The sequence below is a fragment of the Dreissena polymorpha genome, chromosome 13 (assembly GCF_020536995.1).
Source record: "Dreissena polymorpha isolate Duluth1 chromosome 13, UMN_Dpol_1.0, whole genome shotgun sequence".
Lineage (NCBI taxonomy): Eukaryota > Metazoa > Mollusca > Bivalvia > Myida > Dreissenidae > Dreissena > Dreissena polymorpha.
The window spans coordinates 22,049,261-22,075,329 of record NC_068367.1 but is presented as its reverse complement, the minus strand read 5'-3'; the positions used below and the strand labels follow the sequence as shown (position 1 = coordinate 22,075,329).

The 26,069-nt window shown below is 35.9% G+C and overlaps 2 protein-coding genes across 3 annotated transcripts; both read left to right on the top strand.

The window, feature by feature from the left end:
* Positions 1-334: 334 nt before the first annotated feature.
* LOC127856042 (uncharacterized) lies at positions 335-20,514 on the top strand. 2 transcript variants are annotated; one of them, XM_052392027.1, is made up of 14 exons: positions 335-590; positions 837-885; positions 1,721-1,876; positions 2,181-2,285; positions 5,614-5,832; positions 6,302-6,583; positions 9,749-9,804; positions 10,562-10,726; positions 11,003-11,167; positions 12,471-12,792; positions 15,090-15,327; positions 16,907-18,263; positions 18,518-18,732; positions 20,318-20,514. In XM_052392027.1, the coding sequence occupies exons 1-14, from the start codon at positions 497-499 to the stop codon at positions 20,411-20,413; spliced, it is 3,519 nt and encodes a 1,172-aa protein (XP_052247987.1). In that variant the 5' UTR covers positions 335-496; the 3' UTR covers positions 20,414-20,514. The 2 variants fall into 2 exon arrangements, with proteins under 2 accessions (XP_052247987.1, XP_052247988.1); XM_052392028.1 differs by lacking the exon at positions 10,562-10,726.
* Positions 20,515-22,965: 2,451 nt separating this feature from the next.
* Positions 22,966-25,597, top strand: LOC127855762 (uncharacterized). Its single transcript, XM_052391565.1, has 3 exons — positions 22,966-23,916; positions 24,294-24,545; positions 24,875-25,597. Exons 1-3 carry the CDS (start codon positions 23,048-23,050, stop codon positions 25,317-25,319), a joined length of 1,566 nt encoding a protein of 521 aa, XP_052247525.1. The 5' UTR covers positions 22,966-23,047; the 3' UTR covers positions 25,320-25,597.
* Positions 25,598-26,069: the final 472 nt, after the last annotated feature.

Sequence of the window (26,069 nt, the reverse complement as noted above, 5' to 3'; positions counted from 1 at the left end):
ATAGCATGTAAAAGGAAAACACTTTGATTTTTTAAAATAAAAATACAAAAAAAAATCTTGTTTTCCTTTTACCATTTCATATTTCCTTTTTTGAACAGATCAGTATATTCGCAAAATGCAAATAACATTACGAACTCAATGAGAGCAATTTAATAATCGTATATTTAATCAAACTTAAGCATACATATAACACCACAAGTAATACGATAAAGTAAAAACAAATGGAAGACGAAAGAAAATAGTTGAAAAAAATCGTTCATCTTTAATAATGAATTTACATGTATGTAAGACGCTATGACGTCCATCACTCAAACAATCAATAATGACGTCATGACGTTGTTTCTATAACGCCCCATGGACACCAATAGAAGTGGTGTACGCCATTTTTGTTTAAACAAAACGCATCGACGCAACACTTTCAACAATGCAATAACTGGAGAAAAAAAACAACACGTTATTTTATCGTCTTTATTGGACGTTAACGTTCAAAGTTAAAATGCCATTTTTACCGCGACGCTTCTCTCCTATTTACGAAGATTCTCAAATATCTGGTCACAGATGGAAAGGAGAAGGAAATATCGACTTCGAAGGTAGGGCAGAGGAATTCATTATCCACAAACAATCACGGTTTGCTAAGTCATATTATTTAAAGTTATTAAAGTGATTAATTATGTTAGTTGCAGGCAAATACAACAAACGCGTGGAAGTGTACCATTGTAGCATCATAACAAGATTTTATACTTGTAAACACCGCACATAACATGAAAAACATTTTTTTGGTGAAAAATCATAGAGATCATAAAATTATGTATGATAACATTTTTATACTGTTACAGTCATCTCCAGCGAAATCAACAATTCCTCCATCGGAAAAAATCCCACAGAGTAAGTTATTTTATGTCATATTTTTATTAAATAAATGATATTATAATCAGTCGGAGGTCAGCTGTTTTGTGATCACTTTATTTAACATTCGACATGATCTTAACCGAGGAGTGATTTATTCAATTTGTTAAAAAAACGACGCTACGTATTATTAATTACATTTTGCATTAAAATGTCAAAAGTGGTATATGCAATCGAGAATAAAAACAGAGTGTACACGATTTTTTTGTAAACAATTATAATTCAAAACTTGAGAAAATATCAGTTGTGCTTATAATGATAACTGCAGCCCCAATATCTACATTATTTACGGTTGTCCGTTTAGCGCAGTGGTTGGTACATGGGCTTGTCATCTAGACGACCCGGGTTCAATCTTTGCTCCCCGCGCTTGTAGGCTGGTTTTGGTCACTATTCAGATGTTCCTCTTGGTACTTCGGTTCCATCCCACCCTCGCACCTCAAGATCACACCATAATTGAACATCTTTTTGTAAAATCTTTTCAAAATTCAAAATGTGTCCCGAGGCTAATAAGATAAACAGACAGGTGTACCGGGTCCTAATACAATGCAGATTCATCCGATGAAGTATATAATAGGCTTCGATATACATACACAAACACTCATTCTGCGTTCTTCACACACATGCGTTATTGTAGAGACACAGGTGTAGTTGTGTGCATAATGGTAATACCACCTTCAAGAGCTTTTATGCCGCAGTTCATAACTGTGATATACATACATACATTAAAACTTGACAAACATGTTCGCCAAAAAAATGAATCGATTAATATCTGATTAATTTCAAAGCACATGTTATCGACGCGTTTTTTTTTCAGAAGCGATTCATATTATGACTTCAGTGGGCATACATCCGGTTTCCGGTATGAGGTCATTTCCCGTCGCGCGGATATGCACACTTCCGGGCGCAGACCGGAAACGGTTGAGGTTTTGAAACAGAAGTACATGAACAATGAAATCCATGACCTCCCAAGGTGAACTAGAAAATTGATTTTTAGATAAGATTTCTTGGAATTCTAATTTAAAAACAACTATTTTCAAAAAAGAACAATCTGAACGTGACGCGTTCATAAAATTAAGCGTTGAAATATATAATATGTTATTTTGACATTGAATTGAAAATAAATATTTTCACAGGCAGATTGTTATTTTGGTAATGCTCGCCAACATCTTATTTCAAATAGCAATGCTATCATTTGTTTGCCTTATTTCATATTTCCACACTTAAATAATTAATAACACGTCAAAGTATAATGTATGTGTATCTGTGCATTTCAGAGTGAATCACGGCAGTATGTCAAGGTCCTCTTCCATACTGGACTCAAGAAAGCAACTTTCCAAAGTGAAGTCATCCCTAAATACTGGACGGCGGCGGTACTTTCAGTAAGTTTCGAATTGTTTTATTTTACGTAAACTAAGTGTTTCCGCTTACCAGGACGACAGTTTGTTTTTTCCGAACATAAGTGTGTGTTTTTGGGTTTCAAACTTAAATTTCGTCGCGTTCTGAGAAAACTGGGCTTAATGCATGTGCGTAAAGTTTCATCCCAGATTAGCCTGTGCAGTCCGCACAGGCTTATCAGGGACGGCACTTTCTGCCTTAACTGGAATTTCGTGTAGAAGAGACTTTGTTTTAACGAAAAATACCATAAAAGCGGAAAGTTTCGTACCTGATTAGCCTGTGTGGATTGCACAGGCTAATCTGGCATGACACTTTACGCAGATACATGAAGCCCCATTTTCTCAGAACGGGTCTCAATTTTTGAGAAATTGTGTTTCATTCGAGCATATTCGCTATATATTACTTTATTTACATATGTTTTTCTTCGAAGATACTATTAAATGGTGTATAAATGTTTTGCCAATTTCTGTCAATAAATATCCCTTTAATGAGGGGAATGACGTGTTACTAAATTGTTATTATTGCATAAACTCTATCTATAATGCCCTCTGGGGGAGTGCAGAAACTTGGCAAAAGAAGGGCTTGAACAGGAGAAATCGTGTATTAACAATGCGATTCACGTGCCGTTCAAGCCCTGTTATGTGTTTTTCATATCCATAAACTGGTCCACGCGCAGTTGCTTCCCTTCAATGGAGTTATTATGAACTTTGTTTATAACTCCAGCTTCGACGACCTTCCAAGCATAAATGGGGAACTGAATAAACACCAGTTTCCTCATGCATGTAGGGATACAGGCAATGAATATTTCAATCCACTTTTCAAATTATACTATCTGCACTCTCTTGACAACAGCTTTATTTTATTGGCAAAGTCAATGAAGTAAAGGTTATTTGTTTAACACTTTCAAAAGACTATGCTGTAAATGTAAATGTGTATGTACCTTCAACGTTCCTGATGTATGCTTGAAATACATCAGTGACCAAATGTGGGCAGTATTAATTTTTATAAAATTTAGTTGTCCAGAACGAAATAAGATAGACCTGTACGAAAGAAATATCATTGACAACAATGACTTATTCTGACGATATATTTATCCGTCACGACCAGTGAATTCCAAAATAATTGCTCTTTTGTTATTTCTGCGGCTGCATTTTAAATATGCATTAATCCACTGTTTAAACACGTTTTAAATCAAAAACTGCTTATCCGTAGGTACATGTAAAGCCTCGTCATTTCTCATGATGACCGAGTGAGGCATATACATGTAAAACACAACCTTGAACTGTATGACGTCATATGAAATAATCGAATTACTTTGTCGATGTCGAATGAACAAGACATATTGTTTTCAATGTTATTTTAATAAATTTTGGAATGTGTGATTTGTTTATGCAATTATAACAAAATCCACATTTTCTCGGACATGATCATCCGCGGGCGCTCTCAAAATCCGTTCCTGTCCTCGTGCTGCGTACTCGGGCAGGAACGGATTTTTCGAGCGCCCGAAGATGATCATGCCCTCGAAAACGTGTATCATCCCTATAATAAAGCACGTTCTTTCCACGGCACCCTATCTTTTTAAATGTAAAACTTTCAAACAACAGTTTTTCGCCTTATTCTATAATGTATGGTATTGAGGTAAAAAGAATCCGTTTACTACGGTGTTCCGTTAAGCTATCCCTATGACCTTTGGATCACTAAGTTCAAAACACCAAAACACCATACAAGTGATCGTATTCACGATGCGATAACACGAGGTCACGATGCGAGAACGAGAGTTAGCGATGGTAGATGGGGTTTTCAAAGGTGCAATATACAAAAACACAATGCCATCTCCCATCTTATTTCGCAGCTTTGTATCGCTACTTCGCTTTATCGCATCGTACTATCGCCCCTTCGCATTATAATCTCGGAATATCGCATTGTTATATTGCAAAATCGACGTTTGAATTACAATATTGAGAAGGCGAAAACACTATGCAAAGGCAAAAGGTTACGATGCAACGTCAAGAAACAACGATTCGAAATCACGATATAACCATCGCTATCATCGCTGGTGGTGCGGTGGTCGAGTGGTAACACACTGGTCTACCATTCCAGAGGCCCCGACCGGGGCACTGGATATTTCAGAAATGCTTCAAGTTTTCCCCACACTACTAGACATGTACTGGTATGAAACCCAGTTAATTCTCGCGTGTATCGGTGCTATACACTGAGCACGTAAAAGAACCAATGGATCTATTCGCAAAGAGCTAGGGTATCGCACCCGGATTCCTTGTATCCCAATACTTTCTCTTCTGCTTGCTGTCTCTTCAGCAAAACCAAAGGACCCAATAGGGAATAAGTGCTTGCAAAGCCAAAAGTAATACATACATACATCTCTCGTCGCGCCTTCGTGATCTCGACTGAACATTGCTGGAGAACGCGGAACACGATATTAAATTTTCAATGTCGATGTCCAGTTGTAAATGCGAGGACATGCCATTTTATAAATGCATTGACTTCTATAAAAAATATAAATATATAGTTTCATGACGCACTGAAAATATAAATAAAAATAGATTAATTCGAAACTACAATCTCAAGTTGTAAATATTTGTGTAAGCTGTTAATTAAATTGCGTCTAAATACTACATTTAAGGTCAAATGTTCATTTGTTGTATATCTTTACATAAACAAATAATTCATTTAAATATTAAATATTTGAAAAGCTATAGAATCTAGGCATTTTTATACACAGCACATGTAACTGTAATAATTTTGACTTTGAGTGGATGATATTGAATGCAAATGAATAATAATTATTTCTCGGTATGTTGTATAATACCCTTATTTGTTTGAGTCAGTTTGCCAGAATGACTTCTTTCGTTTATACTGCATATGATAATATGTACGAGTGTGTTTAAAGTTGAGTCAAATAAATAAATCAAATAAATACACCCATTCTTTGCTGAAATTGATTGTATTTACCTGTTCACATTTTTAATAGTTTATGCGCATAGCTGAGACTTGGCCTTAATTATACGATTCAAAATACTTGCGAAAGACGCGCGTTAAGCGTTCTAAATAATTAATTTTGCTATTGACATTCTTACATTATTAATTATATAACTACTTCAATGAGCGTTTATATTAACGGTTATAAAAACAATTATTTAAACATGCACCGTTTTGGTGTCGATAAAACAAAAACAATACTACACGATATAAAAGGTAAAGGTGTCAAATTGAAATCAATCTAACCATAATGCATGAACACTTCATATGCTAATTTACGATGAATGATAGCACAGTTATTGTATATTTTATAAGGTTCAAGAAAACTGACAACAACCCAGTGTTCTCCGGAAAGTCTGTTGAGGAGCTTCTATACGGCGAATTTGCAGACGAAATCGATCCGGAACTCGCGACGCTCTTCGAGATGTATGTGAACGAGTGTGACGCAAGCAGCCGACGTCGCGCGCGGGATTTAAGAGGTCGCTTGAGTGACTTCGTCGTATGCGTCCCTACCGCGGACCCGGGTGAAGACAGGTAGTGATGCGGAGTGTATTACTTTTGTATTGTCCTCGATTGAAAGCCAGAATGAACAGTCAGTCTTTTTGTATGCATGTATATTCCAATTACACCATCACTGTCTCATTGGGAGACATTTTGATTTGAATTTCAAACAGAAAATCGTGCACCATTGGTTTACTCGATTGATTCGTTTGTATTATAAAAACTCTGTGTAAATTTGCCTTTTAAATTCTCTCTTTTTGATAGTGTTTACTGTTATATCAATCTTTATGTATGCGATGCCTGTTTATATTTTACTTGAAAAATTACTTTTATTAAAACGTATACTAATTGATACTGAATAACCTAGCATTGTTCACATTTAACATACAAGCTTGACTGTGTTATGAGTTATAAATACAGCGCTTACAGTCTTTATAAAAGATCATTTTAAATCAAAACAAAATCACCCTTTGCTAATATATTAAATTTTCGCTTGTTTTAGCTCATCAACAGTTTCGTCTCTAAACAGCGAGTCAGGCGTTGAGGAAACTAATTTTTGTCCCGAAAATCCATCAGAAATATTACTGAAATTGAAATTTGATACCGGAAACTCCGATCCAGCTTTATCCAGCGTGAGACAGGAAGCAGCGGTGGAGGGGCCACGGACTACTCGCAGGGATGTATCGGCGGCAGCCGTGATGGGCGCGATGAACATCCGGTCGCTCATATCGCGCACACAGAACGTAACACACAGACACCTTACAGACTGGGAGCTACAGCTAAGGTCTGATTTAAAATATTTTATACACTTGATATTTTGTATTTGATTCGTACACCATCGGCAGTTGTGAAACCTGTGATAAACAAGTCGTGATATAAAAATGACCATTGTGAAGAGAAATAAGCATTTTCATTTTAAACGGTACTTAAATAGCAAGAGTTGTGAGAACGTAAAAAGTCTTGTGGTTTTGAGAATCGTTGTCTAACCGTCGATTTGTCTCTCAAGTGCGCGATTATTATCAACATGGTTTAAAGCATATGAATTGTACGTCCTTTCCGTAACGATACAGTACTCAACATAAAATCCGGGATCTTAGGGGCAACATGCTCAATTGTTCTTCGGTTTCTTTAAAGCGTTGAGGGCTTATGAAATATCAAATCGCTCGCTGATTTGTGAAACATGAAAACTAATAAGAAGATTTAAAGCAGATTGTTTAAGTTCTCTGAAACAGTACCAGAACACGCACTTTATTATGTATTAATGACATATTAATTGTATGCAAATTTTATAATACTGTAATTTACGTGTCGAAACGATACATTTTTAGTTTCAATTCCTTTAAACATGAAGAGAAAAGAACAAATATCATTGCTAAAATTCTCCTATTGTCACATAAAATGTTAAATAAAGGGACCTTTTGACAGATGTGGGCATGTTTTGAAGTTTGTCATTACATGCTTTATATTGATAAATGTAAACATTGGATTTAAAAAGCTCCAGTAAAAACAAGAATAAAATTTAAAAAAGAAACAAGTAACTCTCAACTGGGCTCGAACCACTGAGCCCTGGAGTAAAAGTCTAACGCTTAGACCACTCGGCCATACAATGAGTGATGTATTTTATACTTTATATAAGCAATTATCATAGTGTCGCAAAATATACCGACAACAACAGAACTCTCCAAATTATTCAATCGTTTTGGGTTGCAACGCTTTAAAATTTTCAGGTTTTTAAATTGTCAAAAGATGCATATAATGGATATTTTAATTTTTAAAACATGATTAATTTTGAGTATTACTGTTTCCTCACAAATATCGTAACTACAACGAACATTTGCGAATCTGAAACATTGTTTTTAATTTTGTCAATTTACCAAAACATGAAAAGGTCCCTTTAATACTAACATTATAACAATAGCGATACGGAAGAATTTGTACTTTACGTAATTTTAACGATTTCGAAGACGAATATCACTGTATTCTTAAATTTCCGTTTTATTTGAAGAAATATCCAAATACATATCAACACACTTTTTAATACAACCAAGTAGGCATAATTTTTAAAACTTTTAAATAGAAATAAAGGGACCCGTATGAAGATAGCAGTTTACTGTATAACATGCTTTAAAATATTTAATTTCTTTAACAAAACGTTGATTATTGTCATTTATGTACCGTTTATTATGCAATGAATTTTCTTTGATTTTTTTCTGGGACCACTGATTACTGAAAACATGTACAGTTTATTATTAAATGAATGTACTTTGGTGTTTTGCCTGTTTCCTCTTATTTTCGTGAACATTTTCTTTATATACCAAATTCATTGTTTATTTGAACACACAACACGCACATTGTATATATATCTTAATTACTCATTTTTTTCAAGCATGTATAAATGGCATATTATATGGATCACGATGAGCTGCAATATGCTTACGTTAATCAAATATTTGTTCTGTTCTGTTCTTAATACATTAATACACGAACACAATCGATTTCCTTGAACTTTTTTTTTATAATTTTCATTTTGATGGTTCTTTTTCACAGACTGACATTATGGCAATTGGCCTACATATTGTGAAAGTAAACTATACATCAAAGATCCAAAACACTTTTTGTGTTCACTTATAAGGAAACTACAGTCTCGTTTAAGAAATATCATAATTTGAAATTGATAAAATTATAACGCGTAACAAACGCGAACCAATTGAATAATTTGAAATGATTATGTTGTTTTAGTTAAATTTTGGAACAAGATATGGATCACTTTTATCAGATTATAATTCCTGTGTTAATGTATCAGTCGAGATGTCGGAGTGGCTAAAGAAGGCGTAATCATTAAATCTAAAAGACACTGGCTCGAGCCGGAAACAAACTTTTTGTTATTTTCTTTCTTAAAATCTATTCTTGATGATAATATAGAGCTGTACAGTTTTCATTTAAAATCTATCTATTTTAGGCATTTACCGACACACGGAAAAATGCCTCAAATCTGTAAAAAAAATCTGTAAATATTTTTTATGATGTTAATAAATTTTTTATTTAATTAATACAAAAAATATAAATATTTACATTAAGTGAAATCGCACAATACTAGCAAAATAATAATATAGCCATTGACATAAAATCTTAGAGAAATGAATATTATTCTTAACTACAAATTGTTATACGCAGTCAAAAATCAATACAAGTAACAAGTCAATAACTAAATAATAAAAATTTAATAACATATCAATCAAAAAAGTATTTCTAAGAAACAAGAACAGAGCGCTGACTGGCATGTTGGCCAGGGGCGGTACTATAATACTGTTAAAGGGCGGGAATTGTGGCGTGGAGTTTATAGTACGAAAACCCGGTTGTTCCGAATATGTTGGCCACCAGATGAAGTGAATCACCACCTAATCCGTTAATAAATTAATGTATGCATATTTTTTATGTTAAAGAATGGTAGTAGAATTTGACATTTCTTTTGGGTCAATAGTGGATGTTCTTGTAATAGAATAGCAAAGTACTTGTGCAATAAGTACTTCTGTTCAACACGTTAGGTATTCTCCCGTTTCGTAAGTATCAAATAAATAATGCACTCATGTATTTACTTAGCTCGAAAGTCTTATATGTTGCGTAAATGAACAACTTATTTCTTGTTATAAGAGTCCTGGTTATTTAATAGTTTTCTGTTGTATGCTAATGGAAAGTTATATGTTTGCTTAATGTTATCTTGTTCAGTTAATAGTTGTTTAATATTCACTCGTTAATTTTCTGTTAGTCCCATAATGTAAGTATGTATGATATCTATTTTGTTTAAGTAAACATACTAGCACAAACTCTAAAACAAGTGTTGATAAGTCGATGCAAATTTAAAAATAAACTCATCTCATTTGAAATATTTCAAATAGAACCAATATAAATCATGCGTTTTAATTTCATGTGTTATTTTCGTTCATCATAGCAAAGAGAAGGACGAGGACATTGATCCCTGTGATATTCATAACCAAGACGAAAATGGTACGTTACGATGTCATTGACACAGTCATTTTTTTATTCATTAATTTGCAATTTGTTAGTCGGTCTTGCAACGGAAGGTCCCGTTGCGCGTTTGCACGTTTGCACGTTTTTTTCTTCAAATTATGGCGATATTATCAAGAACATAAGAGAAAGTTTCTGCGTTACTTAAAGGGACCGTCAACCACGAAAGACGAAAAAAGAAAACTTCTAAAATACCGTGTGTTTTTTTTATACAATTATTAGTTTATAGATTAAAATATCACGACCGGTTTATTACATTACTTAAAAAAAGTTGTTAAGTTTTCATATTTTCAGTATATTCGGTAATAAATTTTACTGGGTACAGGTACCAGGTAACTACCAGTTAACTATAAATAACGCAAGTAGATTGATCATCATCGTCACGTGGCAAACCCAGGAATGCAAATTGTGCATGCGTAGTGAATTGTATATATTTTATATATAAAATGATCATTCTACTTGCGTTATTTATGGTGTGTTTATCGTTATGTCACCTTTTTTTCGCGATGTACGTATTTCACATCGCGAAATTTTATTACCGAACATACTGAAAATATTAACTGTTTTCAAGTAATGTAATATACAAGTCGTGATATTTTAATCAATATAAACTGATAATTGTAACAAAATGCGGTATTCAACGCACACGATATTTAATACCCATTTTCGACATTTTTTTACCCGTGTGATCTATATAAAACAACATACGGTTCAAAACTTCCAATGGCCATTACAGGGAATATTAATTATACCCATAAGACGCGATCGACTGCTTTGCCGACGATACACACGAGCAAATGGAGATTGCCTGATCCTCGCGACACCATGTGTACTATGAGAATGAAGGCGAACACACACCTTGCGGTTAAAGAGCATCATGCTCAATTGTCTCGTGTTAAAGGTACACCCACTTTACGTAACCTGCTTCTTACATACATAGCTTTCTTAGGTTCTAGAAGTTGAATTACTCTGGTCAGTCATCTTCCGGCATACTTATGTTAACAAGATTTTTTAATACAAGACATTATAATTAATGGACTACGTTGATACAATGAATCAACAGACCGTTTTGAGAATATACTTTAAGAACAAAGAATAAAGATAATTATGGGCATTGCAATACATGTACGACATAACAAGCTGGACTTACTTTTAACTGTTATTAATATTTCTGCAGACGTCTATTCGTTGCATGTTGGGAAAGCACACGAACCGGAAACGCTTGTGGGCCGAATGAAAGAAGCAGAAAAAACGACCAATGCAGAAGATTCTGTTCTGTGCACTGGGATTCAAGACGGTCAGACGGAACCATTTGACAAAGGGGACACTGCAGAAACAGACGGTAATTTAACAAAAGAAAGCAAATGTCCTCCCAGCCTAAAAACCCTATAAACACTCAAATCAAAGAATTAGTTCTCATGAATTCGCCTTTCTCCAACTCTGCCCGAAGCCACTGTCGCGTTCGCTCGTAAATGTTCGGATATCATGGCGGGAATTTAACTTGGACTAGATTGTCGCACAAAAAATTAAAACGAGCATTTTGTATTTTGTTAAATCTATGTAATCATACCACATCTAGCGTTGAAATTGTGGCTATTGCTATAAGGATCATCATTTATTTATGGGGTAACTTTATTTTACGAAATATTTTGCGGACTATTCGTTGATTTTGAGCATTTTTGTTACTTTAATGCTGAAGGAAATCCGGAGGTTTAATTCTGCACTTGATATAACGTCAACTATAGTTCATCGGCTTATATTAAGAATGGCGTTAGTTTAAGATCATTGAAACACTTTTGTGCAGTGCTAAATATAAGTTGAAGTGAGGCATATTATATGATCATAATATTGCGACATTTAAGGCTTTGTAGAAAAATTGTATATACCTTACTAAACGAAGTCGAAATTATCAACAGTATCTGCAATTCGATATTTTTATATCGTCCTGTTGTATCCGATAAGTATGGAAGCGTATATGTTACACCCTGATGCTGTGATGATGTCAACATTCTATGACGGCATGATATGAAAAAGGTGTCCTGGCGTAAAAAATAACTCATCGTGTCGACTAAAACTATGATGGCAAGTCATTTTCACAAGAGCATGACGCCAAATTATGTTGATTTGTCGACTTACTGTAGATCATGTCGACGAAATATTTTTTTCGGGAAAAACCGGAAATTATTTACGTCGAGACTCTAACTTAATGTCGTTATGGCAAGTAAAATTAAGAGGGAAAACCATCAAAACTATGTCGACTTAACATGTTATTTCACAGTTAGCCGACATAAATTAATCCGGCATGACCTATTATACGCTTCCGTACATAAGCGATAAGCGCATACGCATTGTGAATATGTCCTGCTCCCAATTACTATACATTGGCTGTATGAGAAAAACTATGTCCTTACCATAATGTCTATTTCCATGAATTACATATGAATTATTCTTAACTGTTACTTATAGCAATGCGTCCATCTAAACGATGTTAATAATGAAGCAAAAATTACGGTACTGAAGGCTCTAAGATAGTCAACATTTGATGCTCTTTTTGGATTGGAGGGAAGTAGAGCATACAGTCGATTTTGTATGACTTTACTTTATATATGGTTGAAGTAATACACTGTGTGGTTAAAACTTTCCAGGCAATACTCTAGAAGCGGAAGTTCCTTTCACTAGGCATCGAGTGGCCAACGTACGACCGAAGCCGAAAGCGGAAGTTCGACCGCGCCTGCGAGAAAACAACGTCATTAAAGACCTTAACCAGTTGGAGTCACGGTTATCGGATGAGGAGGAGTTTAACAACTTCCGGCTTGCAAAGCGAAAACTCAAGCACAAGCTTATGACGACTCTGGTATTTGAAGAGAGTATTCTTCCACAATCTACCGAGCGACAGGAAGAGGATGAGCATCACTTCACAGGCAGATTCTGGAGGGAGTGCTGCAGAGGCGCGACTAATAAACCCCGGTAGGTTTCACAACCGATTGCAAGGTCATTGATATAGATGCCATTCGACAATGGGTTGCTGAACGAATTCTTATTATAGAAAGGAAAACAATAATTGCAATTTAATTATACTTGTTTATGGCCCCGGTAAGGTGGCTTACAGCAGCCGCTCTCTCCGTCTGTCTGTCCGTCCGCCCGGCATTCAGTTTCCGGAGTTTTTTCCCTAAACGTTGTCAGATATTTACCTGATTATTGGTGTGTGAGTATCGCGATCGTGTGGGATAATAAAGGTACAAATAACACGGACTTGAAACGGTAAGTTTGTAATGGGCTGTTGGGATTAGAAGTATCGCTTGTCCATAGAAATCTGGTAGCGTCTCGGTCTCCTTCATTTAATCCGACATGAAGGAAGGCTTTCTCAATGTCTGTTGTGATGGCGTAACCATGGAAACGGAATTTCACTAGTATGGTGGTAAGGTCATTCAACATGGGTGGGGTCGACTCTAAACAATCATTCAAGCATGGGAACTGGGTAGATGTGCGGCAGCTGCAATCATATACTATCCGAATGGACGTGGTCGCTGAATCCTTTTTCACTGGGTGGTGGGGAATGTAGTGGAGTTGTCCTGTGGGTGGGGTATCGTTATCAATTCTCTCAATAAAACCACGTCGTTCCTGTTCAGCAATGATTTCGTCATATTTCTGGAGTAGATGGGGCTCTCTACGTAGTCTTCTCAGAGTACTCTCGGTTCTTGCTTTCACTATGTCGTAGTTACTAGGGAGGGGCGAGTGGTCTAGTTTCCAAGGTAATTTGGCAGTGTACCGTCCGTTCTCGTATTCTATGGATGAAGTCTGGTAATCCTTGAAATAGCGTGTCTTGTCTATATTCTCGTCGCTCTGAGTAACTCCCATACTCTCCAGATTCCAAAAACGTTCTAATACGTCCGTTGTCATAGGCGACGCCATTACATTGAACACGTGATCTGTAGCTCGGTTGTTTTGTGCTTGGAAAGGTCCCGATAACAGGTAGCCGATCTTTGATCTCACAGCGGTGGGTCCATTTCCACGTACTATGTGATCTTCAACGATATCCCAGTAAAAGTCTGCACCTATCAGCATCGAAATTGTAAATATGGAGTTTCCTGTAACTGGATGGGCGAGTTTAAGACCTTGTAGATACGGTAAATCGGACACTGATTGTTGGTATCTCTGGTTGAGGGGCGTTGAAATGGTAGGTACTATTAATACTCGTATCGGGATCTTCTGGCCTCTATCTGTAACAACGTTCACTATAGCCACATCTGTTTGCTGTGCTTTGTTGCTAGTGCTCCCGAACGACGATAAGTATATAGTTTCTGTGCCTTGTATAGGGAGTTCAAGTTCCTGTGCCAATTGTTCCGTAATGAACGACTTCTGGGCACCCTCATCGAATAAGATGTTTGCTTCAGTCTGTACTTTCACAGACGATACGGTTGCTATGGCAGTTTTTAACAATACATCCTTGTCTGGAAGGCTCGTGCATGAATGAAGTACGGCTGTTTCCGGCGATGCAGTCTCGGCGTTTTTCGTCTGGTTGTCCTTTTCTCCTGATTTGCAAATTGCCGTATGGTGTTTTCGCTGGCAGAATTGGCATCGTCTCCTTGAACCGCATTTAGCTACTTGGTGAGTGCCTAAACAGTTAAAACACAAGTGTTTCTCTTTTACTATTTTCAGACGGGATTCTGCATCTGGGTGGGTTATACATTCATGGGATTTGTGGTCACTATCACAAAAGGCGCACTTTATCTCGGGTCTGTGTGAAGAACTTCCGGTTGAAGGTCTTGGGTAATTGGGGGTGGCGGGATTTGTGGGCGTGGGGGGTTTCCTATATTTCGCTCCTGTATGAAATGACGCTGTTGCGCTGAACTCCTCTACTTCCGGTTCGCTACGGATGTTACCTGTTTCTAGGATTCCAATCTCCCTATTGATTGCACGACGCAGATCTTCAAGTAACCAACTGTTATCTCCCTTTTCACGAGCTAACTGCTTCTTAATTTCAACTGGCATCTTATCTATAACAACTGGGACTAGCAAACAACCGTAAGTGTCTTGACTCTGACCCATAGCTTCTAAACTCCGAATGTAGGTCTCCATTTTATCATGAAAAGTTCTCAAACTGGACACTTTACTGGACGGGGCGGGTAGTTGTAATAGAGCCTGCTTTTTTCTGACATAAGTGTTTTGTTGTTGTTTTTTCAATACAAGGGCGGTATGTTGGGCCATCCGTGTCCTAATGACATATTTCTTGTTAATTGTTGTTTTCATTTGCGTACACACAGGCGGCATAAGCAACATAGATGTACTCGCGTTAAATCTGACGCCATTACTCAGGATGATCTCGACGGATGGTCGACGAAAAACAAGCACTTAGAATACCCGGATTTCGTCTCGTCGTCGGAGGTTCTCCACCCAGTGCCGAATACCTCCCTAGAGGAATGCTACCAGATGCTTTGGTCCCCTACTGCTAGTAATCATGCACTTTGGTCCCCGGCCGTTAGCAAAGCAGAGAACCTGCGGGTACGGCCTATACTTTTTTACTTATAGGTTAAAGGGCGTCAAAAAGAAGTACACTCGTGTCCTGTTATTTTTGTTACATTTTGCTGAAAAATGCTTTATTAAACTTTGAAAATTTTGACAAATTGTATCAAGAAAAAGATGGTCTGTTTATGTCACTATTTATCGACAGTTTCCTTGCATAGCAGGATCTTGTTGGATTTTGCGATCACGAGAACGCTGTTAACATCAAACCACAAGTCTTCGGACGAATAGCAGACCCCATATCCTCTCCGCAATCGTGGCTTGTGTTTTGACCTTAATTCATTTAGTTTTTATAGTTATTTTTTAGTATAAATCACTTTAGTTTTATAACTTTTTAATCAATACTTACCACAATAGTTTACGTTCTTACATATATCGTTGTAGTCGATGTTTATTTATTATTGACGATAGTCATTTCATACAACATATTTTTGTTGTAATAATATATTCGTACTAGTTAACGATTTTTTTCGCAGGCATCATATAATTTCAGATTCACCCTATAATACTACATATAACTAATATTTTTTTTAGAACACAAATGAGATTGATCCAATTTTGAAGGATGGGATAGTCCACTAGGCTTAAATGGGTTAAACACACGCATTAAGTCCCGTTTTGCTCAGACCGTGACTTAAAGTATCCACACAGTAAGAGCGTTCTGTAGATCTCATCCAAAGGCATCAAGTACTGGTTCTAATCCCAGGAAACGGACTCGAGAGCATTTCAAATAAGCCTAAGGCTTTTATTCAATCGAGCAAAAATTAATAGTTTTAAACTAAAAAACTTAAAAGCGTACTATTTTCGACTTAAAATTTTACATTCAGTTATTTTCAATCACTTAATTTTTCGTATGTAATGATGAATAAAATGAGACATCTAGGGTGGAATAGTATAGCTTTCCTCTTCTTTGATTGCTTTAATTCAGCTAGAGATAGATTTGCTTTCCATTCTTGTACTGATGTTTAAGATTGTTCAGAAAGTAATTTTGTGATGAAAAATATATTTCACTTACCTTTGATACAAGCAATAGATATGTAATAAGAAATCATGTAGATAATATTGTTAGTCATTATATTTATCTTTTTTAGCATGTGTTTCTTGTACTTAATGTGTCAATTAAGGTAAATATGTAAAAAATATTGTATATTTTCTGCTTGTTTTGATATATAATACTGTCAAGCGAATGTTTCTTATATTTTTATGAGTTATACATGATGTTTAGCATTAACAATAAATGACATTTAATTGTATGATATCGTAGTTTTACAAATGTGAATATAAGCATAGCTTTGGTAAAAACACTGAGTACAAGCAACAAAAACTCATAAATTTGATTAATTAAGGTAATGTATTATTAAGAACTAATACAACTTATTAAGAAGTCTTGCATTTTTTGAGTCAATATTAGTAATGCATCACATTTCCGAGCAGACCAATTTTATAACATACATAACATCTTTGTACTTATAAATAAAATTAATTTCTTTTGCAAATATATACATGTAATACGGTATGCGCCTTCGATACACACTTTAACATGTACGTTTACTTTCAGAGCACATTGGACTTACAAGATGAAACAAGAGAGGACGTTTCGAAGCACGTCAATCTCCGAGCAGGAACCATGCCCCCAGCAGATTTAGTAAAACTAAGACTCACAAAGTCCAACGCCAGTTTTAGAGCAAAAAGAGCGCCCAAACACGACAGCCTCTTCGACCGGCCCTTCAGTAATAATCCTCTTTCCCATTGCGCTTCCTATAACATAGAGCAGACGCTTCGATCGAACGTCATGGTAACAGCAAATATAAATTTGTCTGAGAAACTATCGCAGCAGCTTAAGAATCTGTCTCAGGACACGACACCAAATCGCAAGCAAACTGCTCGTCTTCCAGCGGGTTGTCCTCAACAACGCCAAAATCCCCCGCAACCCAATGATGACAATAATTCAGAATCGCCCCTTCCCGGAAAGTTTCCCGACATAGACCGAAGCAGGGATCGTGTTGCTTCGGTGACGTCCGTGAAATCTAAGCAAGGCGATACTTGCTTGCCCAGTATAAGTTCTCTAAGTGCTAGCAAAAGTGCTGTTCGACTTGTTGATCAACCATCGATCGACAAAGACAGAACTAGTCTCCCACCGATTCGAATAACGACCCTCACTGGAAAAGTTGAAAACAGTCAATCGCCAAATGTTCGACAGAAGGAAACCGGATATCTTGAAATGGGTGGAAATGCCGTGCGGTCCGAGGTGTGCACCTCACCGTTTATGTTTGATAAAGGTGATCCCAATAAGCTGAAAGTCTTAGCAAAGGCGATTCCGGCCAAGCACACAGTGTGTACATCATGCGGTTGCGTTAGCGAAGCAGAACCTCCAAAAGGGCGTTTGAGAAAGAGCTCAAAGTCGATGAACGTGGACAAAAATACATACAATCCAATAAACAAGAAATGTTGCGTTGCTAGTAAGCAAGACCAGTCGCAAAGGATACCGTTTCCCACCAGTAATACATCAAATCGCGTTAAATCGCCAGCAGATCGATCTTCAGCACGACTTGAAGCGATCGCGATGCCGCACGAGCGCACTAAACTTGAATGCCCGATTGCCAGTGAAACGCGCATTTACAAAGCGGATTTCAAACGCGTAAAGTTACAGGCTGTTTCCAGTACGCAGCAGACGCCGGCCCCTGTCACTCCTGTAAGCTCCCCTTACTTAGAGTACTGCAAGCGGAAAATGCTCATGGACTGCTCCCGAAAGAAACTCATGACGGATGTGACGCTCGATGCCATGTCCGACACGCGCTTACTACCTGATCATCATCGCGTTTATACACAGTCAAAATCATTTCCGGTGATTCCCATGAAAAGAAGTCAAACGAATGTTTCTTGTAAATGGAGGAGGAAGGGAAAGAAAATGGATGGTACTGTTGAATCTCAATTTCAAGCTCGTAGTTTGAAGTGTAAAAAATGTATACTATTTTGTTAAATTCATTTTATTCCACAAACTTTTCACTCTTCAAAATCGCAAGCGTGAACTTTAATTAAGACAATCCTAATCCGACTAAAACTACATGCAATCTGTAATTGCCCTTAGGGGCGCTTTACCACATGCGCTATTTTACAAATTACCTCATTTAAGACTTTAATTGCTATAAATATAGTACTCATATTACAGACAAAGATGGTCAAGAACAACGAAAACCAGCAGTTGATGGCTTCCGTCTTCCGATAATCACCGTGAAAGACGTGTGCGAACATAGGACGTCATCGTGTGGTCCAATAACGTCTCCAACATTTTATCCAGACGGGAGACCTAACACACGCCTCGATCCAGACGCGCGAACTTATACCTGCGATTTGAGCACGCATCGGATGAAAAATCACAATAAGGTATATTGAGGGGACATATTAATCCGGCACATACCTATGCGTTAACAGTTTTGAACCAGTTTTATATGAAGCATAATAAATATTTTGTATAACACTTTCACAAGCGGATTTTAGGGGGGGGGGGGGGGGGGGGGGGGGGCTGTTAACCCATCTTTAGTTCACCTACTCATATCCAACAAGCAGTTTCATTAATGCTCAAGTTCCAGATAAACACTATTGATTAATGTATTTAGCTTTTGTTTTTCCGAAATATGCTATTATATAACTCGTGTTGGGAGCATACCACTCTTTATTTGAACCTAAGTAAGAATATATTGAAAATTATTGAGAATACTATTATCTTTTTTTCTCAAAAATGAAGAATTTATAAAATTTAACATAATTTGTAGTTTAAATGTTTGTCGTGTCACCGTGAACATGTATTATTCATCAAAAAGAACATAAGGAAATACAGATACTGTACAAATTAATGTTGATTACAATACACACTTTCGATGTGAGAATTATGCAGTTGATTAATAATCAAATGTGCTGATCAACGATTGATATAAATTAAATGCTTATTCGCTCAAGAATAAGCTATTTTAATTTAAACAAAACTCGCGTTAATTTTCAATTTATCAAGGAAACCTATACCCCTCTTTCGCGCTGCAATAGAATTCACCCAACAATACACAGCTGTGTAGGTCCCTTCGACCAGGTACATCCGGTAAGCGTAGAGGTATGTTCATGCGCTTCGTACCGAGGCAACTCGGATTTAATCTCCGTTCCTTGCGCATGCTATGTTTGTTGGTGACGACAATAGCGGACAGATAACCGGTACTCCGGTTTTCCCCATAGCACATGGCCAAACCAAAAATTGAATATATTTCGGTCAAAACAAAATAGCTGAAAATATCCGGTACTATTCAAAATTGGTTCCAACTGTCGTGAGTCTAGTAAGTTAACTAGGTATGAGTGCTGGGACACACTCTGGATCCTCACATAATGCAGTCTCAGGCGCGGAAGAACCACATGTACTTAAAAATACACACACATAATTGATCAGGGACTTAAAACATTGAATACAAGATAGAGAACTTATTAGTCTGTCCGGTTATTGCAGTCATAAGTACACGCACATTTCAACTCGGTAAACAGGGTTTGATTCTCGCATATGAGTTAACTTAGTTTTCATCATACTGGACTGGAGGGGATTTCTCCGCGTACTCAGGTTGCCCCTAACTCCACCGCTGAAAAATTCAAGACCATGCAAACAGTGAATATATTTCACTGGAACTAAATAGCTCGATATGCAGCTATAATTCGAAATGTTTTTCATCTTTCTTGATGCCACTAAGGTAATTACGTAGGATTGCTGGGACAAACTCAGGGTTAACGCATAATGCACCCTAAGTCAGACCTCGAAAATGTCGAAATGCATAAACACATCCTAATCCATCTATCTATATGGTATCGGCGTCTCTACGCTTTTTTTAGAGCTGGTCATCTGTATCAGAATTTATTTTAAACATGCGACTGGGGTGAGTTAAATTAAATTATTCTAAACAGATCTAAACGTTAATGCTGTTTTGTCTCTTTAAAGCGTCGCAGTGACAAGCACCGCCTTCTGATGACGTCAGAGGAAGACCTGGATGGTCTCCATGGTTTCACTTGTCCGTCGGTACACGGTCAATGTTAGCAAACGAAGAACATTTTAGAGAACATTACCTTGTTTTGTAATCCATAAATTTTTAAATTGTGCTATTTTAAACGTAATATTTTGAATACCATCTTCCATGTCTCGTGTGTTATTTATTTGCACATTTGTCCCGTATTTAAAATTATTGGAATCACTTAAGTCCATTTTTCAAGTGCTACAACCCTTCACGTTAACATCCAGGTTGAACAGTGCCATCTGAATGAATACGTAACTTATAATTTTTTCAAACCAATTAGATCTAACAGAAATATTTTCAAAACTGATCGTTTTTCGTAATTAATACAAAATACCAATTGAAGCAATATAAAGGATGAACAATAAGATGCGATATTTGGTCAAAATTATGTGTGCTTTACCCAATGTGATATATTATTGAAACAAATTAAACTCGACTAAAGTAACATGTCTTCGTAGAATTCAAACACGCCAATTAAATAAACCCCTTGTAATAAGCATAGTCACACGTCGCTTATGTTCCGTATAACGTGATGTTTTAATGTAAATGCGCATGTATGCAACTAGTGTGAATGTACACCTTGTATTGTTGTATGAAATCGGCTGAGTCGGTTCGAGGAAGGCAATATTAAAAGGCAGTAATTAATAAATAATATTCCGTTTTTAACAAAATCATTGTGGAAAGAACGAATAGATTTGCTTCAGATAGTTAAAATAACTAAAATTGTGACGTTAACAAATCATCGTATACGAATGTTTCAGTGCAGTTTTTAATCATCTCAGTTTTTGGAGGCGAACTGAATAGTCAGATATTTGAAAGACCGAAATGCCTGCGTGTTCCGTGGAAAATATCAACGTTAACACGCCGTCGTGTCTAAGGCACGCGAAAATGGATCGTGAATTAGTATATTAACCAAATATGAATGTAAACTCCAAGAAATGGGAAATAACAAAGGTACTGGTGTTGACGGTTTATGAATAGAATTTTATAAAATATTATTAAATGATATCACAATATATACATATTCAATCTGTTATATTGAACTCTCAATCAGCTTTATTAGAGGAAGGTATATTGATAAAGAAGTAAACTTAATTAACGAATGCACATTAAAAAATATTAATCCGATAAAGAACGTTTAAATATAATTTGTTGACTTCTGCGCTTTGACTCGTCCGTCCGTCCGTTGCAAACATAGTTAACATGTATAAAGAACAAATGTTTACATGATGTTTAAGAGCATTGGATGAACAAAACAAACACAGTAAACAATAACATCAAGGTTACAGTAAACTTAATATTTTTTTCATGTAGGCTATACTCTCTAAAATCAAAAGGCACCGATGGTAGATATGTTGTTATGGTTCAAACACTTGTTTGTTGTGTTCTTTCGCATAAAAACTTTTTTATAAGGTAAGGCATTGGTATGCACTTATAAGTCATTGTCATGTTCTAGATTTTATACTACGGGATGAAACATGACGGTTTGGCAGATTTTTTTTTTCGAGAGTAGCCGTTAAAAAAGGGTGAGAAAACAGTCCATTTTTACTTTTGAAAAGTTCTTTCTTGGTTTGTACATGTCATACCTGTTTGATTGTTTATATAAATTTAGCAAAGATTGCTCTTCGAGAAAAGGTAGGTTTTGGGAGTCTGTATGCGTAAAAAGTTGCATTTATTTTGGCTTAAGGTTATCGCTTTTACAATGAAATATATAAAGAAACTATTTAGTATATTGTGACCACAACTGCGAAATTGTGATTTCGAACAATAAGAATAATCAAACAAGTCAGTCAAAAATGACCTTCTTGAACAAAGAGTGTTCGAAAGACGTAACAAATATGTAGATCAATTATACGACTTCAGACAAAATAACGTTTATCCGTTTGAATGTATGTGTTATCTAATGGCTATTCCAATTTACAACTTCCCTAATACCATCTCGTAAATAAAAGGGACGCAACCCAATAAAAACTTATGAAATGACCCATGTACGCAAATTATATTCCTAGGAACACTTTTATATTAACCCTCTAAAAATAATAATATAACTTAAACATTCCAGAGCCACACGAACAAACTAATGCGCAAACAAAATTTGAACACATATTCAGCAATAATAATTTTACTGGAAAATAATTACTTTGCCATACGAAGTAACAATTTATAAAAAATTTAACAATTTCAATATAAATACATCAATAGAATAACACCTTAACAACAAAAACCTGTGCGATTTCTTCCGTTAACACGTCGTGTTTATAAAACATTAAAAGGACCGAAATCCACAAGCGAAGAAAAGAAAGAAAAAAAAACGTATTTTTTTATAATTATTAGTTTTTATTTTATGCTTTCCGGTGGTTTATAAAGAAATATCAGTGAATTAAAACTGATTTATTTTATGCTTTCCGGTGGTTTATAGAGAAATATCAGTGAAGTAAAAGTGGTATTTCACTGTTTCAAACAGTGAAACATAACAGTGAAAAATATCGTTATTTTTCACTGTTTCAGTTAGATACTGGAACTACTTCCCCAATAACCCCATGGTGAGCCTCAATTGCAATTTTCATTTAAGGGAGACTAGTCTACTTGAACCTGAAACACACATTTACCTCCCTTAAACATAATTATTTCGTCTGCTGCTTAACTCTTTAACAACAATGGATGAATTGGAAAACAATGAAATAAATCTTCTTTTCTCAAATATCTTTGACTTTGATGACTTTTTTAATGAAATGAATGAACAAGATGATGACAGCGCTTCAAAATCACAAGAAATAACATCAGCAGCACCAACAGCAGGAGCAGCAACATCAGCCCCACATCCACTGGTAACAGCATCAACACAGGAAGAAAAAGAACAAAACCCAACATCAACACCAACAAGGAATTTCAGATCTGTAAGTGTGGATAGCTTTCTGCTTGAAAACGAAAATTTAAATACAAAAAAGAAAACCGACAATGACATCAGACTTTTCAAAACTTTCCTAAAAAGTCACAAAAATGAGGCAAGAAATATTGAAAATATACCTCCTCATGAATTGAACCCTCTGGTCTGCAAGTTTTTGTTGGGTGTGACTAAAAAAGATGGATCAGAGTATGAACCCACATCTTTGAGGGCATTTTTAAGCTCAATCGACAGGCATTTAAGGCACATGAACTACAAGCACTCTTTGATAAATGACCCTGAATTTGCCAAAGTGAGGGAAGTATTAAAAAGTAAACAAAAAGCTCTGAAAAAAGAAGGTTATGGAAATAAACCGCATCAAGCCCAGGCATTAACAAATGAACATATTGAAGCTATGTACGCAGCTAAAACTCTGGGAGAATCAAGCCCAATAGCTCTATTACACTCACTGTGGCTTATATGTACAACCCATTTTGGGATGAGAACCGGCAAGGAAATTCACACCCTATGCTGGGGTGATGTCAGCCTTGGAATCGATTTTGAAACTGGTGAAGAATTCATCACCTTCGACACTGAGCGTCAGACAAAAACCCGTACTGGTGAAAATCCTAGGGATATAAGGTGATTTTCCTACTTTAATATATTTGTACACAAATCTGAATTGATAATTTTTTATTTATATAAAAACTGGTACTGTTTATAAAATATTTAAATGGAATTTTTCTTTAGTAAAAATAATACAAACATTGAGGATATTTGTTGGTTAAGGTAGAATATCGATTTTATTTCACGAGTGATCATAGAAATTATTATTTTTACGAGTGGCGAAGCCACAATTGAAAATATATATTTTCTATTATCACAAGTGAATTTATAGACCTTTTTTTACAATATAATTCTTATTTGTATTATTAATATACAGTAGACATCACTTTTGGTGGAATAGTATTTAATTTAAACAAAACATTTAATGCAACACACATTTTAACTATTCATAGGAAAGTCAAGCCACGGGCATATGCAGTTCCCGAACAACCTGACAGAGATCCGGTGCATCTCTACAAGCTATATGCCGACAAACGCCCTGTTGACATGATGACAGAAGACAGCCCCTTCTTCTTAACTCCTGGCAACAAGACACAGCAATGCTGGTTCAGGAAGTCTGCCATGGGAATAAACAAGCTATACAGCATAATGACCGAGATGAAAACAGATGCTGGTATTCAAGAGCCAAGAATCACCCCATACAGGTCAAAACCCCATATTATGTACACTACTTTCATAACAAGACTAAAATATATAATAAAAATCACTTACCTCCCATTTATTAAATAGGTGTTGTTTGGCCAATTTACATGCTACTACACTCAAAATTTTAATTCATAAAATCTCCTGTACTCGACTAGTACTATTCCTCTACTTTCCGGTTCCACTACATCCAGTACTTGACAGACCACCATGTATTTATTGAAGTGTTTAAAGAGCACACAAAACAATTACAACTTATATCTTATGTAATATGTCATGTGTACCGTTGAATATTGATTTTATTTTTACCATAGAAATAAACTTTTTTCAGTGCAAGAAAGCACTTGATTCAGAAGCTGAATGACGAGAATGTTCCTGCTCATCAAATAATACAGATTTCAGGGCACAGAAATATTAACAGCTTAAATAATTACAACAGTTTGAACAAGGAACAGTCAAAAAATATTTCAAAAATACTTTCTCATTCAAACCAGTCAGTTGAAAAGCACAACCGCACAGCCACTGCCACTGCGTCAGCCACACCTGCATCAAGTGATTTTCCGATGGCCCGAGGATTTTTTGTCAACTCACATTTCCAGGGCAATGTAACATTTAATTTTCACAACTCTGAATCTTACATGGGCCTTTCCCAGACACAGAACGTAGTCAATCACCAGAGGCAATCTCCATCCCGTACACCGGCGGTAACCGCAGATTCCCCTGTACAGCGACACTACAAGCAAATCCATCTTATTGCAGAGAGTGACAGTGATTGATATCGAAACCATTTATCACAAAAACACTGTTGAAATATGTTTGCGTTCCTAGTTTAATCCAGTTATGTGTTATTAATCCAGCAAGTCGTAAAAGTGTTGTTCAACATGGCGAGCACTTTCGTAACTTTGAGATCAGTTGAATACACAAATTACTACGCCAGTATATGCAACACTATTAATTTCATAATAATTTAAATTAAACTATTGTTTGTAATAATATTGAATGTATAAAGTATGAAAAAGATATATGTTGAATAAAACATTGATTTTAATAGTAATACACTTTTTACAGATGTGAACTATTTTCTTGTGTAGTAAGTTCTTTGTGCGTTCTAAAAATTGAGGCACCCCACGGGGAAACTTAATGAGGCAAATTCGGAAAATTAACAAAACTACAAAAATAAGCATAAAATAAAAAGAAAATTTGTTGGTTTCGGTAGCATATCGAATTTAATTCACTCGTGATCATAGAAAAAAATATTTTCACTCGTGGCTACGCCACTCGTGAAAATATAAATTTCTATGATCACTCGTGAATTAAATTCGATATGCTACCGAAACCAACAAATATCCTCTATAAATTACCTATTTACAACAGTGAACATTAACAGTAAAAATTATCTATAAAACACACTGTTTACTGTGAAATGACGTCATTTTTTGACGAAATGACGTCATTATCGCATCGAAATTATTTAATTAAACTCTTTAACAATGTATATAAACTTTGAAACTCGTGATCATAGAAAA